The 21,070-nt window shown below is 61.5% G+C and overlaps 1 protein-coding gene across 7 annotated transcripts in view; it reads left to right on the top strand.

Moving 5' to 3' along the window:
- The window catches only part of CARD11 (caspase recruitment domain family member 11), a 109,905-nt gene extending 89,109 nt beyond the window's left edge, over positions 1–20,796 (top strand). For 3 of the 7 annotated variants that reach the window (XM_067705381.1, XM_067705382.1, XM_067705384.1), the window contains 16 exons: positions 256–432; positions 1,348–1,399; positions 3,017–3,099; positions 4,079–4,179; positions 5,164–5,216; positions 7,436–7,568; positions 8,140–8,341; positions 8,764–8,890; positions 11,152–11,392; positions 12,036–12,132; positions 12,501–12,596; positions 14,119–14,254; positions 15,039–15,218; positions 15,518–15,642; positions 17,056–17,171; positions 19,059–20,796. In XM_067705381.1, coding sequence (XP_067561482.1) covers positions 256–432; positions 1,348–1,399; positions 3,017–3,099; positions 4,079–4,179; positions 5,164–5,216; positions 7,436–7,568; positions 8,140–8,341; positions 8,764–8,890; positions 11,152–11,392; positions 12,036–12,132; positions 12,501–12,596; positions 14,119–14,254; positions 15,039–15,218; positions 15,518–15,642; positions 17,056–17,171; positions 19,059–19,263 — 2,124 coding nt within the window. In that variant the 3' untranslated portion in view covers positions 19,264–20,796. The remainder of the gene's footprint in view (positions 1–255; positions 433–1,347; positions 1,400–3,016; positions 3,100–4,078; positions 4,180–5,163; positions 5,217–7,435; positions 7,569–8,139; positions 8,342–8,763; positions 8,891–11,151; positions 11,393–12,035; positions 12,133–12,500; positions 12,597–14,118; positions 14,255–15,038; positions 15,219–15,517; positions 15,643–17,055; positions 17,172–19,058) is intronic. The other 4 variants (XR_010934725.1, XR_010934724.1, XR_010934726.1 and 1 more) reach the window with 4 other exon arrangements.
- Positions 20,797–21,070: the final 274 nt, after the last annotated feature.

Here is a 21,070-nt window from a genome sequence, read left to right as displayed (position 1 = left end):
AAGAGCACAGCGCGAGGGTCTGCGCCAGGGCCCCGGCGGGAGGGAGATGGGGGCGGGGGTCTTGTGAGGAGGAGAGTGGAGCTAGCGTGGTAGGTCTTGGCATCGGGGTGGACGCGGGGGTCAGGAAAGAGGAGGAGGCCGTCCGAGCTTCAAGCCTGGGGCCCGAGGGAGTGATAGCTCCATTAGAGCTTGTTCCTGCGCGTGGCGGCAGCTCCTCCGTGCTCCGTCACGGACACGGCCTCCCCTTGTCTCCAGAGTTTGCCCAGGAACCTGCCAGTGACCATCATCTCTCAGAACTTTGGGGACACCAGCCCCAGGACCAACGGTCAGGAGGCTGACGATTCTTCAACCTCAGAGGACTCGCCAGAGGACAGCCGCTACTTCCTGCCCTACCACCCGCCCAAGCGCAGGATGAACCTGAAGGGCATCCAGGTGCTCGCACGCAGCCGGGGCGGGGGTGGGGACCGGGGCGCTGGGGGCCCCCTGCACGCGGGGGAGGAGGCAGCAGGGCCTCACGTGGTCCTGGGGCGGGTCTCAGACCCCTGATGCGACTTGACCGCCGTCAGCCCTGTGAACGGAAACCGTGCCAGCTTTGTACTTCTTGCTTGTTTGTTCTGGCGAATTCTTTCATCTCCTACGAATGGAGTACAAGTTAAGAGAGAGGAGAGAGAATGATATAAGCACGATCTCCAAATTCACTTGTTTATTCAGCGAATAGGTATTGAGCGCCTATCGCGTGTTTCCCGACGTCAGTGGCTCGTGATGGAGCTGGACTTACAGCACTCATCCTATCTGCTTTGCTCTGTCTCTCGCGCGCTCCATCAGCTGAGGAATGAATGGATGTGACTGAGTGAATGAGACGGTCTCACACGCGGGGCCTGGCGGGGCCTCTGCTCTCCCCGCCCTCGCGCACAGGGAGCGGGAAGGCCTAGGGCAGCACCTCGGAGGCCGGCCTGGAACCGCCAGCACCTAATGCCGGGGTGGCCGGGGCAGCTGCCCCAAAGCCTCGTCTGTTCCTGAAAACTCCCCCGTGCCGTGTAGCCAGTTCTGCTCAGCGGCACAGTACCACCCCACCTCCACTCTCGGCCCTTGTACCATCCGAGCCATGTGGCAGCGCCTCCCGTGGGGCGAGCGTGTCTGTACCAGCGGCTGCCTGCGCTGGGCCGGGGGGGCCACGGCCGTGGGGTATCCGTGGGCATCCTGCACCCTCCGTGGTTCCTGCGGCCACGTGACGAGGGCAGCGTGGGCTCGCCTCAGTTTCTTTCTTGCCTTAGCGCCGGTGACGTGTGTCTCAGGCCTTGTTTGATTTGTGTTCTCTGTCTCCTTGCTTCCCCTCCCCTCTTTCAGCTGCAGAGAGCCAAATCCCCCATCAGCCTGAAGCGAACATCAGATTTTCAAGGTTAGTGAGACGCCCGGATCCCTCTCCTGTCTGTCACGCTGACTCTCGGTCCATCTGTTTCTCCCATCGTAGGCGTCGATCCTGCAAGGTTAACCCGGGAGGGGTCTCGGGGGCCCGGGGGCCCTGGGGCCCCGGGGCGGCAGGGTGTCCAGATGGTGATTACTGTCATCGGAGAGGGCGGGAGCCCCGACCACGGAAACGTCACATCTGAGGTCCTCTCCCCGTGGGTCCGTCCAGAGCCCCGATACTTGGCCTCCCTCCCGGCCTTCCGGGCAGGCAGTCCCCGGCATGGGAGGCCACCAGTTCACCCCTCACCCCTGGGTTCTCCGAGATACACTGTCCCCAGAATTCCTCTCACTCCTCCTCAGCGCCACTCTGGAGCGACAGCTGGCTAGCGAGGGTTTGCCTGGGTGCACCGGGCACCCACTGTGTGCCAGGTGCTGGCAGGTCCACGTAGATGCTTCCAGAGCCCAGGTACTCGGGCAGGGCCATCGGTGAGGAGGTGGAATGTGGCTCTGGACACCCAAGAGAGCAGTTGGAAGAAGGCTGGAGAAGGATCTGTCAAGAAGGGCACGTGCAGACGAGGTCCAGAAAAGGGAAGATTGAGGCCGCTGGGCACGGCCTCCGGAAGGGCCCCCCGGGATGGAGCAGGAAGCAGGGCCCCCCGGGATGGAGCAGGAAGCAGAGACATGGATGTGCAGCCTGGGAAGCGTGTGATACAGAAAGCTGTGCTGCCTCCTGGGGTCAGAGCAGGACGGCGCCAGGAACGAGCCCGCAGAGGTTGACGGCCAGGCCCGAGTTCACGGGCTTCATCCCTCCGAGGAGAGCAGGGCAGCCAGGGGTCCAGATCTGGGCTGTGCCTGGTGGGGACACCGGGGGAAGGGGAGCCCTAAGGTGGGGGCCGAGCCACTTCCCTGGTGGCCAGACCAGGTGTTTTAGGGACCTTGTACAGAAGGAGGTGCAAAGGGCCGGCAGCCAGCGGAAGTGGAGAGGGCGTTTGTGCCCAGGAGAGGGAAAGGGGTGCAGCGGAGACGGAGCCTTGCCGGCCGCCTGACGTGGGGCGCTGGGCCAGGGACCTCAAGGGCGCCACGGACTGGGGTGCACGTGTGCGGCTGGCTGTGCACGTACACGCACGCACGCACACACACCAGCGCGTGGGGCTGTGGATGGGGAAGCTGACCGCTCCCCTGCAGCAAGACGAGGGCCGAAAGGAGCGTGCAGAAGCCCCCAGGCAGCCTCGAAGGAGCACAGGGGCGCCAGGGTCTGCGCGGGAGGCAGCACACCCAGCGCATCGGCCCCGGTCCCCAGTCGGCCTGTTTAGTGGGGACGTTCTGGCCCCAGTTCCCGCTGTTACACACAGAGTGCCAGCCGGGATGCCCACCTTGGCCCTCAGGACAGAGGGCATCGTCCAGCCTTGACGAGGCCGCCCTGGGCCTGTGGTGGGGGAGGGACATGGTGGGGAAAAGACCTGGCTCTTCCTCAAGCGGAGGGGAGAGGAGGCCCCCCCCACAGGACGGCCGCAGGGGCGCAGTGCCCCAGGGGCTCTCACTGACCCTGCCCTCCCCGTTCTCCCCCGCCCCTTCTGTCTGCGCCTCCTGCCCGATTCGCCGAGGACAGGGAGGGGACACGAAGAAGACGTGACGGACGCCAGCCCCAGCTCCTCCGGGTCGCTGCCCATCACCACCTCCTTCTCCAAGATGGTGAGCAGGGCCCTCACCGCCGCTCCCCGTTGCGGCTCGGAGCTCGGGCCGGGCCCCCCACCCCGGCCTCGCCCGCCCCGCGGGCCCGGCCCACTTGCTTTCCTCGCCCAGGGCTGCAGCCCAGGCCCTGCTCGACGTCTCCTGGCCCCGCGGTGTATTTACACCTTCTTGCCACCTCCTTCCCCAATTTAACCCTCGGTGGGCGGAAGAGACGGGCCTCCGCAGGGCTGCGGCTGACGATCCTGCTGCCGCTTCTCAGCCTCTGGCGACTCCGGCAGCTGGAGGGGGGCAGCCGGCGGGGGCCGGAGCGCAGAGCAAGGCCTGCCCGGCACCCGCGCACCTCCCTCCAGCCCACCTGGGCGGAGCGGTGTCACTCCCCCTAGCCAGGCAGCAGGAGGCATGGGAGTAGAAATTCTAAGCCCGAGGGGAAGCCCTGGGAAGCTGGTCAGCTGCTCCAGCGTCAGGCCCTGGAGGAGAGAGACGTGATAAGGAATGGCCCCTGTCCGAGCCCAGCTCTGGGGGGGGGAATCCCAGGCGCTCAGTTCAGGCAGCCCTTGCCGGGAGCCAGCGGGCCTTGTCTCAGAGGGCCACCCTCCAGCCGCCGAGCTGTCTGCGTGGGCATCCACCAGCCCCAAAGGTCTTCCTCTCGTCCGGAGCAGGTGTCCAAGGCTGGGCAGTTCTGGGGACAGAGAGCTCCGCCTGTGCTGGGCACAAACGAGGACCGTCTCTCGGGCTCCCAGCCGCCTCCCCGCTTCCTGTCCCCGGGGCGAGCAGATGTGCACCAGGGTTGGTGCCTTCGTCCGCCCCAGGCTGAGCACGAGCCTTCCTCGGCCAAGGTCACCGCTGAGAACCAGCTTGCGGGCGCACGCTGCCTGTGTAGCAGGCGGGGCCTCGTCTGATTTAAGTTTAGTCCGTGTGTGTATGATATTCGTGCCCGCGGAGGCGCAGCTCCCCGTAACACGTGTGTGTGTGTTTGAAGCAGCCCCATCGAAGCCGTTCCAGCATCATGTCAATCACGGCCGAGCCCCCAGGGAATGACTCCATCGTCAGACGCTGTAAGGAGGATGCGCCTCATCGGAGGTGGGTGACAGGGAGGGAGGGGGCGGGACATTTTCCGGGTGCTTGTTGTGCCGCTCGACACTTAACTAACTCGGCAGTCCTTAAGGGAAGCTTGAAGTATAGGCAGGATGGTGCCCATTTTACAGATGAGCAAGCTGAGGCTCAGAGAAGGGACATGGCTTTCCCAGGGCCCCCAGCTAGCTAGCAAATGATGAAACCCCCTGCTACCGAGAAATCAGGTTTTTCCATCCCATGGTTCCAGAGCTTGGCTTTTTCTGCCAAAGAGTGAGAGACCCTGTGAATGTCCCCCTCATTGCTGCTGCCTCTCCCCTTTCCTCCCCTCGTGGAGGCCATCAGCGTCCCCATTGTGGAGACCACAGTAGAGCTATGCCTGGGCATCCAGATGTTTCCAGTCACCAGATGTTTAGCACCGTACGTTCAGAGTCAGAGGCTGGTGGTGGTTCCTAGAAGGGCCGGACCAAGGAGTGGCCAGCGGGGCTGGATCTCCACCTTGGGTCCTGCCAGCCACCTGGCTTGGGCCTCGTTACTGCATCACAGGAACCACACAGGAGCAGCTTAGAGCTCTTGGAACACGCGCCTCACTCCCGTCCTGTCCTGTCTGTCTGGGCCCGTCACACAATGCGGCCCGTCCGAGTATAAACGCTGTTAAGCACTCTGCGTCCGGGGAGAGGAATGAGTGGGAAGCAGCAGGTGGGGCTGTCGGGGACTCTGCTCAGCGGCTCTTTGTGTCCGTCCTCACGCCAGCTAATGCGGCCTCTGCAGGCTCTGGGGCCGCCCTGCCCTCCCAGCAAAGCACCCAGCCTCGTGCAGCCCTCCCATGGCCCATAGCCCTCCACCCACCTGCTGACCTTCCTCTCCCACCCATCCTGCCCTCTCAGAACCACAGCCTCTCGGACAGCCAGAACGTTCCGGAAGCCTCGCTCTCCCTTGCCCACCTGCACACACAGTCAGGAGAGCTCTCCTGTCCCCCCTTATGTCTTGCAGCACAGTTGAAGACGACAATGACAGCGGTGGCTTCGATGCCTTAGATCTTGACGGTGGGTACCCAGCAGGTCTGAGAGACATTACAGGGGTGGCAGCCACGTCGGCCCCATCCTGACCTTCCAGCACACAGTAGGTCCTCAGGAGACGTGTGCAGAGTGGATTCCGAGAGGGCTGTCTGTGCACAAGGAAGACAGGTCTCCGCCCGTTGAGTGGCCTGGGCCGGGAAGCGCCCGAGGGGCCTGTCCTTTGTTCCGCAGACAGTAGGAACCATCCCGATGCTGAGTGTAGAATCAGTCAGTTCTGGGTTTTTAAGAAAGCACAGCTCTCGTGATGTAGCCAAGCGCTGTTATCCAGTTCCAGTGACTCTCAGCAGCTGTTTTCAGAGATGCTGTTGTCGTCCTCGTTTTGCAGATGAAGAAACAGCCTTAGGGAGACTAAGGAGGAGTGTGGTGGAGGAGGGGCTGGAAGCAGGGGGACCTCTTACGAAGCCAGGTGTTAATTGAGCTGTTAACCAGCCTCGCGAGACGAGTGGCAGGCATGGGGCTGGGGCCCTGGGATGGAGATAGGGCGGCGATTAAGGTTGGTTTTCATCCCCTGAAACTGTAGGTGTGGGGCAGGCAGGCACTGGGGAGACTGGAGGGGCTGTGGTAGCCCTGAACCCGACCCACGGGCAGAGCTGGTATGATGGAGGGGATATTCCCTCGGCCCAGCATGTCACCACGCAGAGCCAGAAACGAGGGCTCCGTCTCCAGGGAGTAAGCGTGCACGCAGCACCCGCCAGCCACCACCCCTTACAGCCGCGAGGCCCAACACACGCTGAGTTCCTGCACCTCCCAGGCCCTGTTACAGCTGCGTGGGACACAGAACCTGTGTCCCTGAGTTCTTGCTGTGGCAGAGACTGTGGTGGCATAGTTGAGGACCAGTGGGGAGACCCATGCAGGTCTGCAGACCTGAGCTGCTTTTTTTTTTTTTTTTTTGCGGTACGCGGGCCTCTCACTGTCGTGGCCTCTCCCGTTGCGGAGCACAGGCTCCGGACGCGCAGGCTCAGCGGCCATGGCTTACGGGCCCAGCCGCTCCGCGGCATGTTGGATCTTCCCAGACCGGGGCACGAACCCGCGTCCCCTGCATCGGCAGGCAGACTCTCAACCGCTGCGCCACCAGGGAAGCCCCTATTTATTTGTTTTATCATGTATTTATTTTGGCCGCGCTGGGCCTTAGTTGCGGCATGCGGGATCTTTTAGTTGCGGCACGCAGACTCTTAGTTGCAGCGTGTGGGATGTAGTTCCCAGACCAGGGATCAAACCTGGGCCCCCTGCATTGGGAGAGTAGGGTCGTACCCACTGGTCCACCAGGGAAGTCCCCAGACCCGAGCTTCTGACTGGTTGGGCAGGAGGGAGAAGAACAGGAAGGGTTCCGGCTTCTCGGGAGATGGCCCGGCGCCTTGGGATGGTGGCAGCGTCCTCGGGCCCCGAGGAGCTGGCAGCATGGAGCCGGGCTCAGAATCCTCCGGGTGTGGCCCGCCAGCCCCCTCGGTTCCAGGGCTCCCACCAGCCTGCCTCCACCCCTCGCCGGCTCAGGCTGCCAGCAGATAAAATGAAAGATTAGTGGCTCTCCTTAATTGGTGACCACCAGCAGCTTTCAAGTGTTAAAGACAGGTCGGCACCTAATCGAGGCTGGGTGATGGGAAGAGCTCCAGGAGTTTGGAAAGGGGAGAGCTGGGAAGAGAATTCTGGGCAGCCGTCCAGAGCGTTTTGCAGTGTCGGGACAAATTCTCTCTGCAGAGGGGCCTTTGTTATCAGCCCAGAGCAGGGCTTGCAGATCTCCCGTCCCAGCGGCCTGAGCTGTGCAGGGTGGGCGTCTTTCCCTGGGGGGCTCGGGGTTCCGCTGAGTTGGGAGGAGTGGGGGCTTCCTTACTCCGTCTACACGCTGGTCCTGCAGACCCGCCCAGGCCGGTAGATGGTGGCTAGACCTGAGGTCTCCAGGTGAAACTTTGGACCTCGATTCCAAAGCAGAGCCAGTGCCTGCTAATGGCGCCGCCTTTCCAGGCTCCCCCTGGAGGCGGGGGAATGGCTCTGAAGGAGAGGATGCCGGGACTGGGCCCTATAGCCCCAGGGCCTCCGGGACCCGCTGACTGAGGCTGCTCCCTCATCCGGGGAGGGGGGAGGATTTGCCAGGAGGCAGAAAGGGAGGAGCCGCCTCGGCCACGTCAGGAAGGCCGTGGGCCGCCCTCCCTCCTGCTCGGGGGCCTGAAGCGTCCGTTACGCCTTCGCAGATGACAGCCACGAGCGGTTCCCCTTCGGACCCCCCTCCACCCATTCCTCCTCTTCCTCGCACCAGTCTGAGGGCCTGGACGCCTACGACCTGGAGCAGGTCAACCTCATGTTTAGGAAGTTCTCTCTAGAAAGGTACCGAGGTCACGGGAGAGGGGAGGCTGGGCTGAGGGGCAGGGATGAGGTGAAGGCTGCTCTCCCCTCGATCCCCTGCAAAGGGGCTCGTCCACAGCACCCGTATTCTAGAATCAGAGTCTGGGAATCATAATGTCCCAAAGTCAGAAATCACTACCGCTGACCCCCAGCCAGGCCCATGTAGGAAGGGGCCTGCCCGGGGCCACACAGCCCGGCAGAGGCAAGGAACGGGACTCTCATGCCAGACCGGCCCCGGGCCCCACCTGTGACTCCCCGAAGCCCGGCGGGCTCTGCCCACGCAGCCTTCCCGGTGTGCGAGCAGGGGCCGGCAGCCCTTGCACCCGATGCGAGCAGCGGGGCGTGTGTGACCTCCGTCTCCCGGTGGCAGTGTCTCCCGGGGCCCCTGCTTCTGGCGTGTGCTGTGACAGCAGGAGCCGGTGGCCAGCTCTCTCCTAAGGTGGCCGCTGCCGTGACTCCCCGGGGACGCTGCAGCCCAGGCCCCGCTCTCTGGGCGTCCCGGCCAGGAGTCCTAGCTACAGCTGCCTAACCCCCGTCTTATCTCCCGACGCAGACCCTTCCGGCCGTCTGTCACGTCCCTGGGGCACGTGCGGGGCCCCGGGCCCGCGGTGCAGCACACCACGCTGAGCGGCGACAGCCTCATCTCCCAGCTCACGCTGCTTGGGGGCAACGCGCGCGGGAGCTTCGTCCACGCGGTCAAGCCGGGCTCCCTGGCCGAGAAGGCCGGCCTCCGCGAGGGCTACCAGCTGCTGCTGGTGAGGGGCTGGGGGCTGGGGGAGGCAGCAGTTCTGGTTCCTCTGCACATCTGCTGCTGATGGCGCAGGGACCCGCACCCCCAAACCTGCATTAAGCTGCGATTCCCGGCCAGGAGGAGGGGTTGCCAGGGGGCGGGGCTGTCAGCTCCTCTCTGGAAGCCCCTCCCCGGACCCTCCTCTCCACGACTCTTCGCTCGTGTTCCTAGAGCCTGTGCACACGCACACGCGCGCACACGTGCTCCGGGCGGCGGGCGGGAGGCACGTGAACCCCGTTTAAGGGCGATGCTTTCTTCCCTCAGCAGCGCTGAGCTGGTCTTTGTTGAGGAGAGGTGCTTTTGTTCCCCGGCGGGGCAGTCTCACCCCCGCAGCTCCGCTCGCCTCGCCGTGGAGCCCGAGCAGGACAATGTGTCTTTGATATCTAGCTAGAAGGCTGCGTCAAAGGCGAGAAGCAGAGCGTCCCCTTGGAGACGTGCACGAAGGAGGAGGTGCACTGGACCGTCCAGAGGTGCAGTGGGCCCGTCACACTGCACTACAAGGTCAACCAGGAAGGTGAAGACCCCAGGCGGGGCGGGCGGTCCCTCCCCTTGCTCATCTGCTCGTCAGGAGGACTGAGGGGACAGGTGTGGGGCGGGAAGGGCAGACGCGCTGACACACGTGGGCACACACCTGCCCTGGCGCGCCTCGGGCCTCTGCCCCACTCACGGTGGAGGCAGCACGTCCAGCTGCGAGCAGACTGCCTGGCCAGCTCCCCGCTCTCTGCGAGTCTGAGGTTTGTTTTTTCTCTCTCGGGCTTCCCGGCCCTGACGTAGGCAGTGAGTCTGGGGTGACCGCCCCTGCACCCGCGGGCCCACTGAGCCACACCGCGGCCAGGCCATCTGCTGCAGGACAGCCGGGCCTCACCCCCTTCTCATCTGGCCCCCCAGCAGCTTTTTCAGGGTGTCTCCTCTTGCTCGACCCAGACTCCTAGGCAGCGTCTTCCTTCTCCCTGACTCTGAGTTCTCATTCTCACCTCTGGGTTTTTCTTGCATGATTATCTCTGCAGCTGGATCTTATTTTTAACCACCAGGGGCTCATGAATGTTTCAACAGAGCATAAATAGCTGCTCTCTCTCTAGCGGTTCCCCGCTGCCGCCTGCTTGTCCGTGCTCCTTCCCGGCAGTGCCCGGTCAGTGCGGAAGTAATGATGCTCTGTCCCCAGACACAGGGCCCAGCCTTCTCCTCCTGCAGGAGGGCTCCTCCCCTCTGCCAGGCCGGCATCCCAGCCCAGCAGTAAGTCTGCGGGCGCTGCCCTGCCACCAGCCCCGGTGCCGTAGAACCTGGTGCGAGCGGAGCCCCCTGGCTTCGTGTAGCAGCAGCCCTGCGTCTGGAATCCAGTGGAAGAAGGGTTTCTTCTGGCAGGATCCTGTCTGTAAGGCCTTTCCTCCCGGGTGGTGGAGCCCTCAGATGGTGACGAGTGTTGACCCCGCCCAGGTGGGTGGGAAGGGCCCAGCCGGGAATCCCATCTCCACGTTCAGACAGGCCCGCTGGCTCAAGTCTCCCTGGTGTGTGAGGTGTCGCCTGTGAGACATAGCATTTGAGGAGCTATTTCTGGGCCTGGCGATGAGGACTGTTTTAGCTTCCACTGTGTTACGGCTGTCTGCACGTGGGGCTGATTTCAGGATTTATATTATGGATTTATGTCTTGGACGTTTGCTGAAAGTTACTGCATTTATTGTATTCATAGTTTTACGCCCTGCTTCCTTCGAAAAGGAGTCATAAAATTTCACACTAAAGGGCCATGGTGTTAACTAAGGTTAAAACATGTGCCGTGGTCCTGCCACCTTGGAAAACCATTTGGCGGTATCTCCTAAAGCTGAACGTATACACAGTGACTTAGTAATTCCACTTCTGTGAATACATCCAAGAGAAATGAGTACATACGTCCACAAAGGTGTAAGAGTGTTCGTAGCAGAGGTGTCCATAGTAGCTGGAAACAGGATAAACGTGCACACCAGAGAAAGGATAAATCAGCACCACGTGGAAGGAATACTCCACAGCAATGACAAAGAACACACCGGACTTCCCGGTGGTGGGACTTCTCCTTCCAGTGTGGCGGGGTGTGGGTTCGATCCCTGGTTGGGGAGCTGGGATCCCACATGCCTCGTGGCCAAGGAGCGGAAACATGAAACAGAGGCAATATACGATGGGGACTTTGAAAACGGTCCACACCAAAAAAAAAAAAAGAACACACAATGCTACGTTGCAGCATCGCGGTTGAAGCGCACAGGCGTGACGTGCAGTGAATGTCAGACACATTCTGGCAGAAGAGCACGTACCGTCTGCTTCCACGCATATGAAGCGAGGCAGCGCTCACCTGGGCTGCTGGCAGTCAGCACAGAGGTTACCCCTGCAGGGTTCTGACATGGGCATGAGGGAAGGTTCTGAGTGGTGGTTACCCAGGTCTAGACATTTGTGAACATCCATCGTGCAGAATGCTTAAGGGTGATGGGGTTTACTGCATGTAAGTTACCTATCAATCAAAGACAAAAATGATAAAACACAAGCACCGTGTATCGGTAGGGAGGGACATGGAGATCGCAGCAGAGGTCCTAGATTTGCTGCAACTTGGCACAAAATTTCGCTCTGAGCTTCTTGGCAGCCAAGACAGAGAGAAAGCCATCAGTAACTCAGCTGCTCACTCATCGGGGAGGACAGACGTTTCCCTAACCACGCCCCCGTGATGGGAGGACCGCATCACAGGGGTGTCATCCACGGGGAGCCCAGGAGTGGGAGGCCCTTCACCGATGGGTTTTGCGTCTTCTCCTTCCACAGGGTACCGGAAGCTGCTGAAGGACATGGAGGAGGGCCTGATCACGTCGGGGGACTCCTTCTACATCCGGCTCAACCTGAACATCTCCAGCCAGCTGGACGCCTGCTCCATGTCCCTGAAGTGCGATGACGTCGTGCACGTCCGTGACACCATGTACCAGGACAAGCACGAGTGGCTGTGTGCGCGGGTCGACCCCTTCACGGACCACGACCTGGACACGGGCACCATCCCCAGCTACAGCCGGTGAGGCCGCGGGGGCCGTGCAGCTCGGCAGAGGGGCTCACGGCGGGGAGCCTTTGCCTGCCGACCAGTGACCGCCCCCCATTCCCTCCTCCTCTTTGAAGCCCCCCAGGAATGTTGCTCTCTTAAATCCCGTTGCTTCACTAAATCCCAGAGCGCCGTCTTTCCATCATTACTGGACAGCTTAGAGCCTGAGTTTATGCTTCCTGTGTTCGACGGTCATCTTTTCCGTAGTCCATCTCCCCAGCGTCGTTCTGTAATTATACAGCAGTAGCCGCTGAGGGCTGAGCGTCAGCCTGCCCCTGGTTAGACGCCCCGGGCATCTATAAAGCATCCACAGACTCTGGCTCTGCTGCCCAGGCCAGCCCTGCAAGGCCAGCCTCAGTAGACCCAATTTACAGATGAGGAAACCGAGGCTCAGAGAAGTTAAGCGACTTTGCCCCAGTACCAAGATGAGTCAGTGCCAGAGGCAGGATTCAAGCCCAGATGCTCAGTGCCCAGTCCCTCCCTCGTGTACCCCGGGGCTCAGAGCTCACACCCTGCGTAGAGCCCCCTGCCCGGGCCAGGCCCCCCGCCGGCTTCCCCAGGCTCGGCCCTGGGGTCTCCCCAACCCCTGAGGCTCCGCCCTCCCCTCTCACCTCCCCAGAGCCCAGCAGCTCCTCCTGGTCAAGCTGCAGCGCCTGATGCACCGGGGCAGCCGGGAGGAGGTGGACACGGCGCACCACACCCTGCGGGCCCTCCGGGTAGGTCACGCAGCGCGCCGCCGGCTTCACACCACCCGAGCCCCTTTTGGAGGGGATCCCGAGTGGGAGCCATCCATCTCCGTGGGATGGTGGATTGCAGGGAACCGGGCTCCTTAGGGCCGCCCCCTCCAGAAGGAGCCCCACCTCTGCACCCTCCCCAGCTGCGGTGCACGCTCCCCTCGGCCGGCTCCGGTCGTTGTTGGAACAAGTCCCGAGGCCCCTCTCACCCCCTGAGCTTGCTCCCCTGTCAGGAGTGCTTTGATCCACGACGGGATCCCCGTGAGCACAGGGCGGGGCTGGGAGCCGTCCCCCGTGCCCAGCGGCATCAGTATGCCGGCGGGTCTGACCGGTTGATAAACTGATTTCAGAACACCCTGCAGCCCGAAGAACCACTTCCCGCTGCGGACCCCCGGGTCAGCCCCCGCCTCTCACGAGCGAGTTTCCTTTTCGGCCAGCTCCTTCAGGTAAAGCTCTCGGAGCGCCTGCTGACCTGCAGCCACGTTTTGCCGCAGGCCTGCCCTCTCCCCACCGAGAAGAGGAGGCTGTATCAGAACAGCAGTGCTCTGTGTTTGTCCCCCACTTGCAGCTTTTCACGGCACCTTACGTCTTCCGTCCCATTTTATCCTCACAGTGACAGGTCGCTAGACAGTCTCCACCTGTTGGAAGCAAACCTCACTTTCATAAAAGATTTGAGCAAACTTAGGGCTAAAAGAAACTTAAACATCTTAGTTGCTCAAATATTAATGGAAAAGTGAGGAGAGGAAAACAAACATTCCAGATATCCAGGTCCTCAGACTGAGCATTAAATTTCTCTCTGAGCATCCTAGCAGCCAGGGAAGAAAGGGAAACCCAGCAGAGTCTTTATATCTTACCTGGTGCCAAAACGTTTTAGCTCTTTGGAAGCAGGAAAAATGTTTCCCTTGTACTTGATTCTAAGAGGGTTTTTTCTTTTTCTCTTTGGCACGGATCGTTATACGAGGAACATTGAACAGCCTCGTGGGTGACGTGTTCAGAAGTGATTTCACATAAACGCAGAAGCATTCCATGCGGCCTTTTTCTCTATCACCAGTTCACAAAAGCTGAGAGTACTATTAAGATGTCGCCCCGCAAGGATGTTCCCGTGTTGGCTCTGTGCTAATTAGGCCCCAGCAGAGCTAGTGTGTCACTCCACTGCTCCATCCTAACGTTGGAACATGGGAAACCCAGAGAAGTGGTTCACAGTGTGGCCCTAAAACCCAGGTAGAGGCAAACAGGTAGCAGAAAGACACTTAACGGAGGTGGAAGGGAACCCTGGTGAAGTCCGAGGCACCCCTGACAGCAGGACCACGTGAGACCACACTTTTTTGTGCCCACACGTCACGCATGAGTCCAAAACCCTGAGTTTTTGGGTGACTTACTCGAAGGCCGGTTAACAACAGAGCAGGGCTGACATCCCAGCTCCCTGGACTTTCCTCCCTGCAGAGGGAGGGCGTGGAGAGTCTCACAGTAGCCCAGGGAGTATGGTGTCCACCGCTGGGCATCCCCTTCCGCCCTCCAGGGCTCAACTCTGAATGGTAGAAGGGCGCAGGCACTCCCCCGGAAGACTCGGGGTTGCCGAGGCAGGGGGTGAAGTCACCTGCACCCCCCGCCGGGTGGGCCGTTTTGGGGGCGGCCAGGGGTCTTCCACAGCCAGAGCGCTCCAGGCCTCACAGTGCCCGTGGATCCCCTAGATGTGGGTGGGATTGCAGGGGGGCTCCGTTGAGGGCCTGCTTGGGACCAGCCCTCTGGCAGCTTACGCCCAGCCGGGGAAGAGAGTGTGAGCATTTGTTCGCTCACTCGTCTGCTGACGGCGCCCTGACAGCTGAAGAACTTGCGCCACCTGCTAGGTGTCCCCTGTGTTGAGGGGGGGCGTGACTGACCCAGGCGCCCGGGGCGGAGCCCGGATCTGAACGGAGGTCTCCCGAGCCCGGGTTACGCCTTCCTCCACCCCCTCCCCTCTGTCCGCAGTTCGTCAGCAGGTCGGAGAACAAGTACAAAAGGATGAACAGCCACGAGCGCGTGCGCATCGTCGCGGGGAGCCCGCGGGGGAGACTGGCCCGGTCCTCGCTGGACGCCACGAAGCTCCTGACCGAGAAGCAGGAAGGTGTGGTGCCGACCACCCAGCCCCTCCCCCCCGCCCCACGCACGCGCGGCAGCCTCGGGTCTGGGCGGGCCGCGGGGGCCCCGAGAGTGGGGCTGGGGCGTCTGCTTCCTCCAAAGCAAGGGTAGTGCCTGGGGAGGAGCTGCCCGGCCCTGGCCGGGAGGACCGACAGCTGCCGGGCGCATCCTGCCAAGTTCCCCCGACCGACGCCCGCCGTACTTGGTTTGAGCCCAGACGCCCGTGTTATTTGGAGCTGTTTGCTGGGAAGCGTTTACCTATTGATTCTCTCCCCGCTGGGCACCGACCGCCACTTATCGTGAAGCCAGCGAGGGGCCTCCCGGTGCGCAGTCCCCTGTGGAAGGCCCTGCCGGCGGCGAGCAAGCCCTCCCAGGGCCACGCTGGCCCCGGCGCTGATGGTGACGAGGGCCGGGGCGCCTCTCCACTCCAGCCCCAGCCCGGGCCCTCCCTGGACAGCTTAGCACCTGGAGTGTGTTACGCGCTTCTTGCCGGCGCCTCCTGGCCTGTGAGCAGGGCCGTCTCCCTGGCCCGGCACTGTTGGCCCAGCTGCCAGAACAGGGCCCGGTCCACAGGTCACTCCGTAAACTCGCCTGGATGGCGGAAGGGCGTCCGGGCCGCCGGCTTGCGTCCATTTGTGTGGCGGGCCTTGAGAACGAGCCCCCATGTCCCATCCCCACTCCCAAATGGTTTTCAAGGCTCCGTGGAGCCGAGAGGGCACCTGGGCTGCCCCTGCCCCAGGCGGTGCCAGCCCTTCCCTGTCCCCTCCCAGAGCTGGACCCCGAGAGCGAGCTGGGCAAGAACCTCAGCCTGATCCCCTACAGCCTGGTGCGCGCCTTCTACTGCGAGCGCCGCCGGCCCGTCCTCTTCACGCCCACCATGCTGGCCAAGGCGCTGGTGCAGAAGCTGCTCAACTCGGGGGGCGCGATGGAGTTCACCATGTGCAAGCCGGGTGAGCCCCCCGCTGCAGGCCGCCCTCCTTTCCCCTCCCCCGCGCCTGCATCAGGGCCTCAGGGGCCGACGGAAGGGTGTGGGTGGCTGGCTGCCGTGGGGACTGTAAAGTGGGCCCTGACCTTGCCCGCAGTTGAGAAGCCACGGGGTCTAGTGGAGGAGACGAGACTCACTTCCACGTGGCCAGAAAGGGATCAGACACGCAGCGCTGTCGAGCCCAGGAAGCAGGGCGCGGCCTGGACGGGACAGTCGGCCCGAGACCGCCTGTGCCGTCCTCAGGACTGGCCCCTCTCCCCGCAGATGTTGTCACGAGAGACGAGTTCCTCAGAAAGCAGAAGACAGAGACCATCATCTACTCCCGAGAGAAGAACCCCAACTCCTTTGAATGTGTCGTTCCCGCCCACATCGAGGCTGTGGCGGCCAAGGTGAGGCCAGCTGGAGGCGGACGGGGCTTGTGAGCCACCAGCGCCATGGGGAGGGCGATGCTCTCGCCTCGCCACGGGTGAACCTCCTTCCTCTCTCCCTCTACCACGTGCTCACGTCTCCAAGCCCTGTCCTGCGGGGCTGGAGGAACCTCCTCTGTTTCTGATGGCTTCCTGGTGGTGGTCCTCTGGTCCGCGTCGTTCAGGGATGTGTGTGCGCCTGGCGGTGATGACAGGGACCAGAGATAGCGAGCAGGAGGGCGACAGGCACCGTGTTCAGCAGGTGGGGGAAGTGGACCAGCAGAAGGCTTCTTGGCAGTGACGCAGAAAAGGCGTCTGCACGCAGTTTGGAGTCTGCTGGAGCCAGGCTTTGAGACCCTGGCCGGCCCTGAGCGTGGAGTTCTTCCTCGCTCCAGGGCTGGATGAAGGTGGGGCTCTCGGCCCACGAGGATGGTCACGGCCCCGGAGTCTGGGACGGTGACCTGGGGGACGGCAAGAGCAGGAGTCCAGCCGGAGATTCCGAACCTGCCGCCCAGCCGATGGTCACTCCCGCCCCCTCCCGTGTCGTCACACGGATCGAAGCATGGGCAGAGCTGTCGGCCCGCCGTGAAGCGTTTGTTGGGTATTAAAGCTTAGGGAATCGTGACAGCTGGAGCTGATGGACAGTGAGTGGGCAGGGCTGGAGCTGAGAACATTCTGACTGCGAAGGGGTTCCCAGCCAGGAATCCGTGCTGTTAGAAATCCAGCAGTGGCTCTGCTGGCGAGACAGAGGAGCGGTGACCGGGGGCGCAGGGGCCTGGGGCTGGCCATCTCTGCCACTGGACCTGGGTGCTGGTTCCACCGGCACATTCACTTTGTGAAAACCCACTGAGCTGCAGGCTTAGGAGCACGTGCACTTTTCTATATTCAAGTTCAGTGCAGAGGTTTAAGTGGCAAAACAGGGATCATCCTTCTTCAGAAACGACGCGTTCTCAGGCCCCGGGGAGTCGTGCTTGAGAGCCCTTACATCCTCCCCGGACCATCCGGCCGCCTCACCTTCCCTGTGTTTTCCACCCACCCCGTCCTAGTACCCAGAGCGCCTCCGCAGGCAGAATAGAGGAGCAGGTGTTCTCCACACTGACTTGGGTTTTTATTAAGACTCACGCACACTGCCTGATTCACCCCGGGCTGGGTGCCGGGGCTCTGCCAGCACCCATCCCTATGCAGGGAGAGCCAGGTGTCCGGACGGGGGACCTTGTCTCTCAGAGGCTGGGTTCTGCCTGGCTCGTTCTCTGGTTCAGCGGGGGGGCACGCGGGGCTGTCTCGCCCCCGGCTCTGTCCCGTGGAGCCCACCCTGCCCGGTGGACCCGCCCCAGGCACCCACACAGGCCGAGGAGGCAATGGGCCCCCGCCGACCGCCGGCCACTGTGTCTGCAGAACAAGCACTGTCTGCTGGAGGCCGGGATCAGCTGCGCCAGGGACCTGATCAAGTCCCGCATCTACCCCATCGTGCTCTTCATCCGGGTGTCGGAGAAGAACATCAAGAAGTTCAGGTAGGGCTCCGGGACCCCCCGCAGGGGCCCTAAAGCACCCCTGCGCTCCCCGACCTCACCAAGCCTCTGGGGCTCCCGCCAAGAACAGCTGGCTGTGTTGGGCCCACCCCCTCCCCCGAGCATCCCTTTAGTGAACCTTATCGAAGGTCAGTCCCCGGTCCAGGGGGACGTGGCCCTGACCCCTCCAGCAATGGAAACAGTAACACACGCACACACGCGCGCGCAAAACGCGTCCAGGAGGATGGGTGCTGGGAGGGATGGGGGCGCCCTGGGACCCAGGTGGTCCGGGAAGCCAGCATTGGAGCAGGACCCACCACGGCGAGGGCAGGCCGGGCAGGTGCAGAGGGCACAGCTGGCTCCCAGACCCCCAGGCGGGGATGGCCCAGAGGAGGCCAGTGTGCTGGGCAGAACGGTGAGAGGTGACTGGGGCCGAAGGGGGTCCAGACCACGCCGGGCCGTGTCGGCCACGGAAGGATGTGACGTCTCCTGAGTGAGACGGGAGCTACTGACGGTCTTGAGGAGTGACTTAATCTAATAAGGGATGTAAAGGCCCCGCTGGCTGCTGCGTCGAGACGCAGGCGTCGTGACAGCCCACACGAGGCGTAGTGATGCTGGGACCACATCCTGTCTGGCGGGCGATGAGGAAAGGTCCGATTCTGGGTCCGTGTTCAAGGTCGGGCCTGTGTGATTGTTGAAGGGTTAGCGGTAAGGTTTGCTAGGAAGAGGAAAGCAGGGTGATGCTGAGGTGGGGGAGGGGCGTGGCCCGCCTGTCACGTGACACCATCTCTGATCCCCACCCTTCCTTGCAACACAACTGCAGCTGACACTGAGAGAGGTCAGGCCACTCCACTCTCTCCGCAAATATTTACCGAGCGCACCTATTGAGGGCCAGGCCCGGGACCCCATGAGTGAGCAAAGGAGCGCAGAGTCCCCACCTCACCACCTCCCACACGTTAGGACGGCTGCTGTCCAGAACGCAGAAACTCACACCTGTTGGCCCAGATGGGGAGAAATTGGAGCCCTTGCGCACTGCTGGTTGGGAACATAAAAGGGTGCAGCTGCTGCGGAAAACTGTAAGGAGTTTCCTCAAAAATTAAAGTAGAACTACCACGTGATCCGGAAGTCACACTTCTCGGTCTCTACTCAAAAGAATTCAAAGCAGGGTCTCCAAGAGGTATTTGCGCAGCCATGTTCACAGCGGCATCATTCCCGGTAGCCGAAAGGCAGAAGCAACCCAAGTGTCCACTGACAGATAAAAGGATAAACAAAACGTGGTCCATCCCTACGGGAGAATATGATTCTGCCTTAAAAAGGAAGGAGACTGACACATGGTGAAACATGGCTGGACCTTGAGGACATGATGCTCAGTGAAACAAGCCAGACACAGAAGGACAGACACTGTGCACTTCCACTTCTTCGAGGTCCCTGGGGGGGGGGGGGGTCAGATGCACAGAGACAGACAGTAGAGGGGTGGGTGCCAGGGGTTGAGAGGCAGGGGGAAGTGATCGTTTAATGGGTCGAGTTTCAGTTTTGCAAGACGAGAAAGTTAAGGAGATAGATGGATGCACTTCGCTGCGAATAACTTACCACTGCTGAGATGTACACTTACAAGTGGTCAGGATGGGAAATTTTATTTTACGTGTACTTTACCACAATTAAAAAGACTTTAAAGTCCCCACCTTTTAGGATTCCCGAAGGAACAGAATAAAAGGGGACAGTGCGTAAGGTGCTAAGTGGTAGAGGCTATGGAGAAACAAAGCGGGGAAGGCAGCGTCGGTAGGATGCCCGGGTAGGGGCGGGGGCGGCAGCACGGGGTGGCCCCACAGCACGGGTCCGCCCAGCCAAGCCACGCCCCTGTGCGTCTCCCTCGCCCTTCCTCGCCCGCAGGAAGATGCTGTCCCGGCCGGAGACGGAGGAGGAGTTCCTGCGCCTGTGCCGGCTGAAGGAGAAGGAGCTGGAGGCCCTGCCGTGCCTCTACGCCAGCGTGGAGGCGGACATGTGGGGCAGCGTGGAGGAGCTGCTCCGCGTCATCAAAGACAAGATCGGGGACGAGCAGCGCAAGACCGTCTGGGTGGACGAGGACCAGCTGTGAGGCGGGGGCACCGCTGAGTCCCAACGGGACTCGGGAGGGGGGTCCGAATCCCGCGGGGCCACGCCGAGGGGCGAGGGGCGTCCTGCTGCCTAGACGGCCTGGGGGCTCAGTCCTCCCGTTGAGGAAGAAGGGAGACCCTCCAGCGAGCCCCCCGGGGGCAGATGCTGGTCGGGAGGGAGCAGGGAGCGGTCCACTCCACCGAGGGCTGACCTGCTGAGTCGGCCAGCCCTGCAGGCGTGAGTCGGGAGACAGGACCCCACGGAGGACACAGAGCCAGGTCGGAGGCCAGCGGTCCCTGGAAGCCGGAACAGCAGTTGAATGTCACGCGTGGAATAGGTGTGCTGCCCGTAGGGAGGGGACCTGAAAGCCAGGCATCCCGCAGCCCTCGGGACACAGGATATGCGCATTCCCAGGCAGAGGGGGAGGGGTGCCCTGCTGTTGTTTCTCGTGCATTAAAATTTCTCCAATTCCTTGTTTTCAACCAATTGTTTAATAGTTTGCAGAGGCTCTCAGCTCTTGCACCCCTCCTCACCTACAAACCCCTCCCAGCGAGCTCAGTTCAGGCCCCGTGTCATACGCAGGGTGAAGGTAGGGTGACCGTGCACCCCAGTTTTCCCAGGACAGGCCTGATTTACAGCTGATTTACAGCACCCGCTCTAAGATGCTTCCTGCTTTGGACGATAAATTGTATCGTCACCCTGGGAAGGGCCCCCCCCACCTTTCACAGGCTGCCGGGAAGGTCTCACTGTCCACACCCCTGCATCCCCTGGCTGCAGCCGCAGGCTAGGCCCTCCTGACCCAGCTCCCCCGCACGTGTGCTCCGGCTCTCTGTGCAGGTAGCATCCTACGTGATGCAGCCTCGCTCCATCTTTCAGTTCAGGAAGCAGCACGTGGTCCAAGGCCCTCCGGTGGGCTTACTGCCCACGGCCCAGGAGCCACACTGCCTCCACAGCAGACAGCAAAGGCTTTATGGGCTCCAGAACCATTCTTCTTCTTGACCCTCTCAATGCAAACTTCCTGAGTACAGACCCAACAGGCACAGCCAAACCGGGCCAGCTCCAGCCTGGCACCATGGCGAGTACTCATTCAGCAGCCGGTAGGTGGCAGGCTGGGGTTCAGACCTAGGTCTGTGTGTTCATGGGAGTTGTGGGAGCAACTGCTCGTTGGTAATCCACGTCTACACTGCCTTTCTCACCAACCGAATCCTGGTTTTCTCCTGGGAAACCACGTGCACAGCTAAAAGACCATAGTCCCCAGCCTCCCTGGCAGCAAGAGTGATCAAAGAAATGGAAGGCAAGGTCCAGGGTAGAGACAAAGCAAACAGCCCTTCCTCCCGTTTCCTGCCTAAAATACAGACGTGATGGCTGGATCTCCTGCAGTCATTTTGGATCTTGAGGTGCCCTTGAAGAGGGAAACCCTGCACGGAGGATGGTGGAACAGAAAGCCAGAGTCACTGATGACACTTTGCAGCCCGGGACTGGCGCTGGGGTTTCTTTTACATGAGACTGAAATAAATTTTTATCTTGTATTAAATGGTTGTTATTTTGGTTCTCAGTTACTTGCAGCCTCGAGCAATTCTTAACAGACATAGTTTTGAATTGCTTTATGGTTTCAGATACCATGGACATGAGTTGATGACCCTCTGGTAGGTTTTCTTGAAGATACGAATTATTAATAAAAGAACTCTTAACAAATACCTCATCCTAAAACAATAGTGTGTGTCCTGTAACAGTTTCTAGCATTTCAACCCTCAGAAATTGGATCAGCACCACAGAGCCCTGGGGGGTATGAGTTGGGGGTGGGGGGG

The sequence above is a fragment of the Pseudorca crassidens genome, chromosome 15 (assembly GCF_039906515.1).
Source record: "Pseudorca crassidens isolate mPseCra1 chromosome 15, mPseCra1.hap1, whole genome shotgun sequence".
Lineage (NCBI taxonomy): Eukaryota > Metazoa > Chordata > Mammalia > Artiodactyla > Delphinidae > Pseudorca > Pseudorca crassidens.
This window is presented reverse-complemented; position numbering and strand designations above follow the sequence as displayed.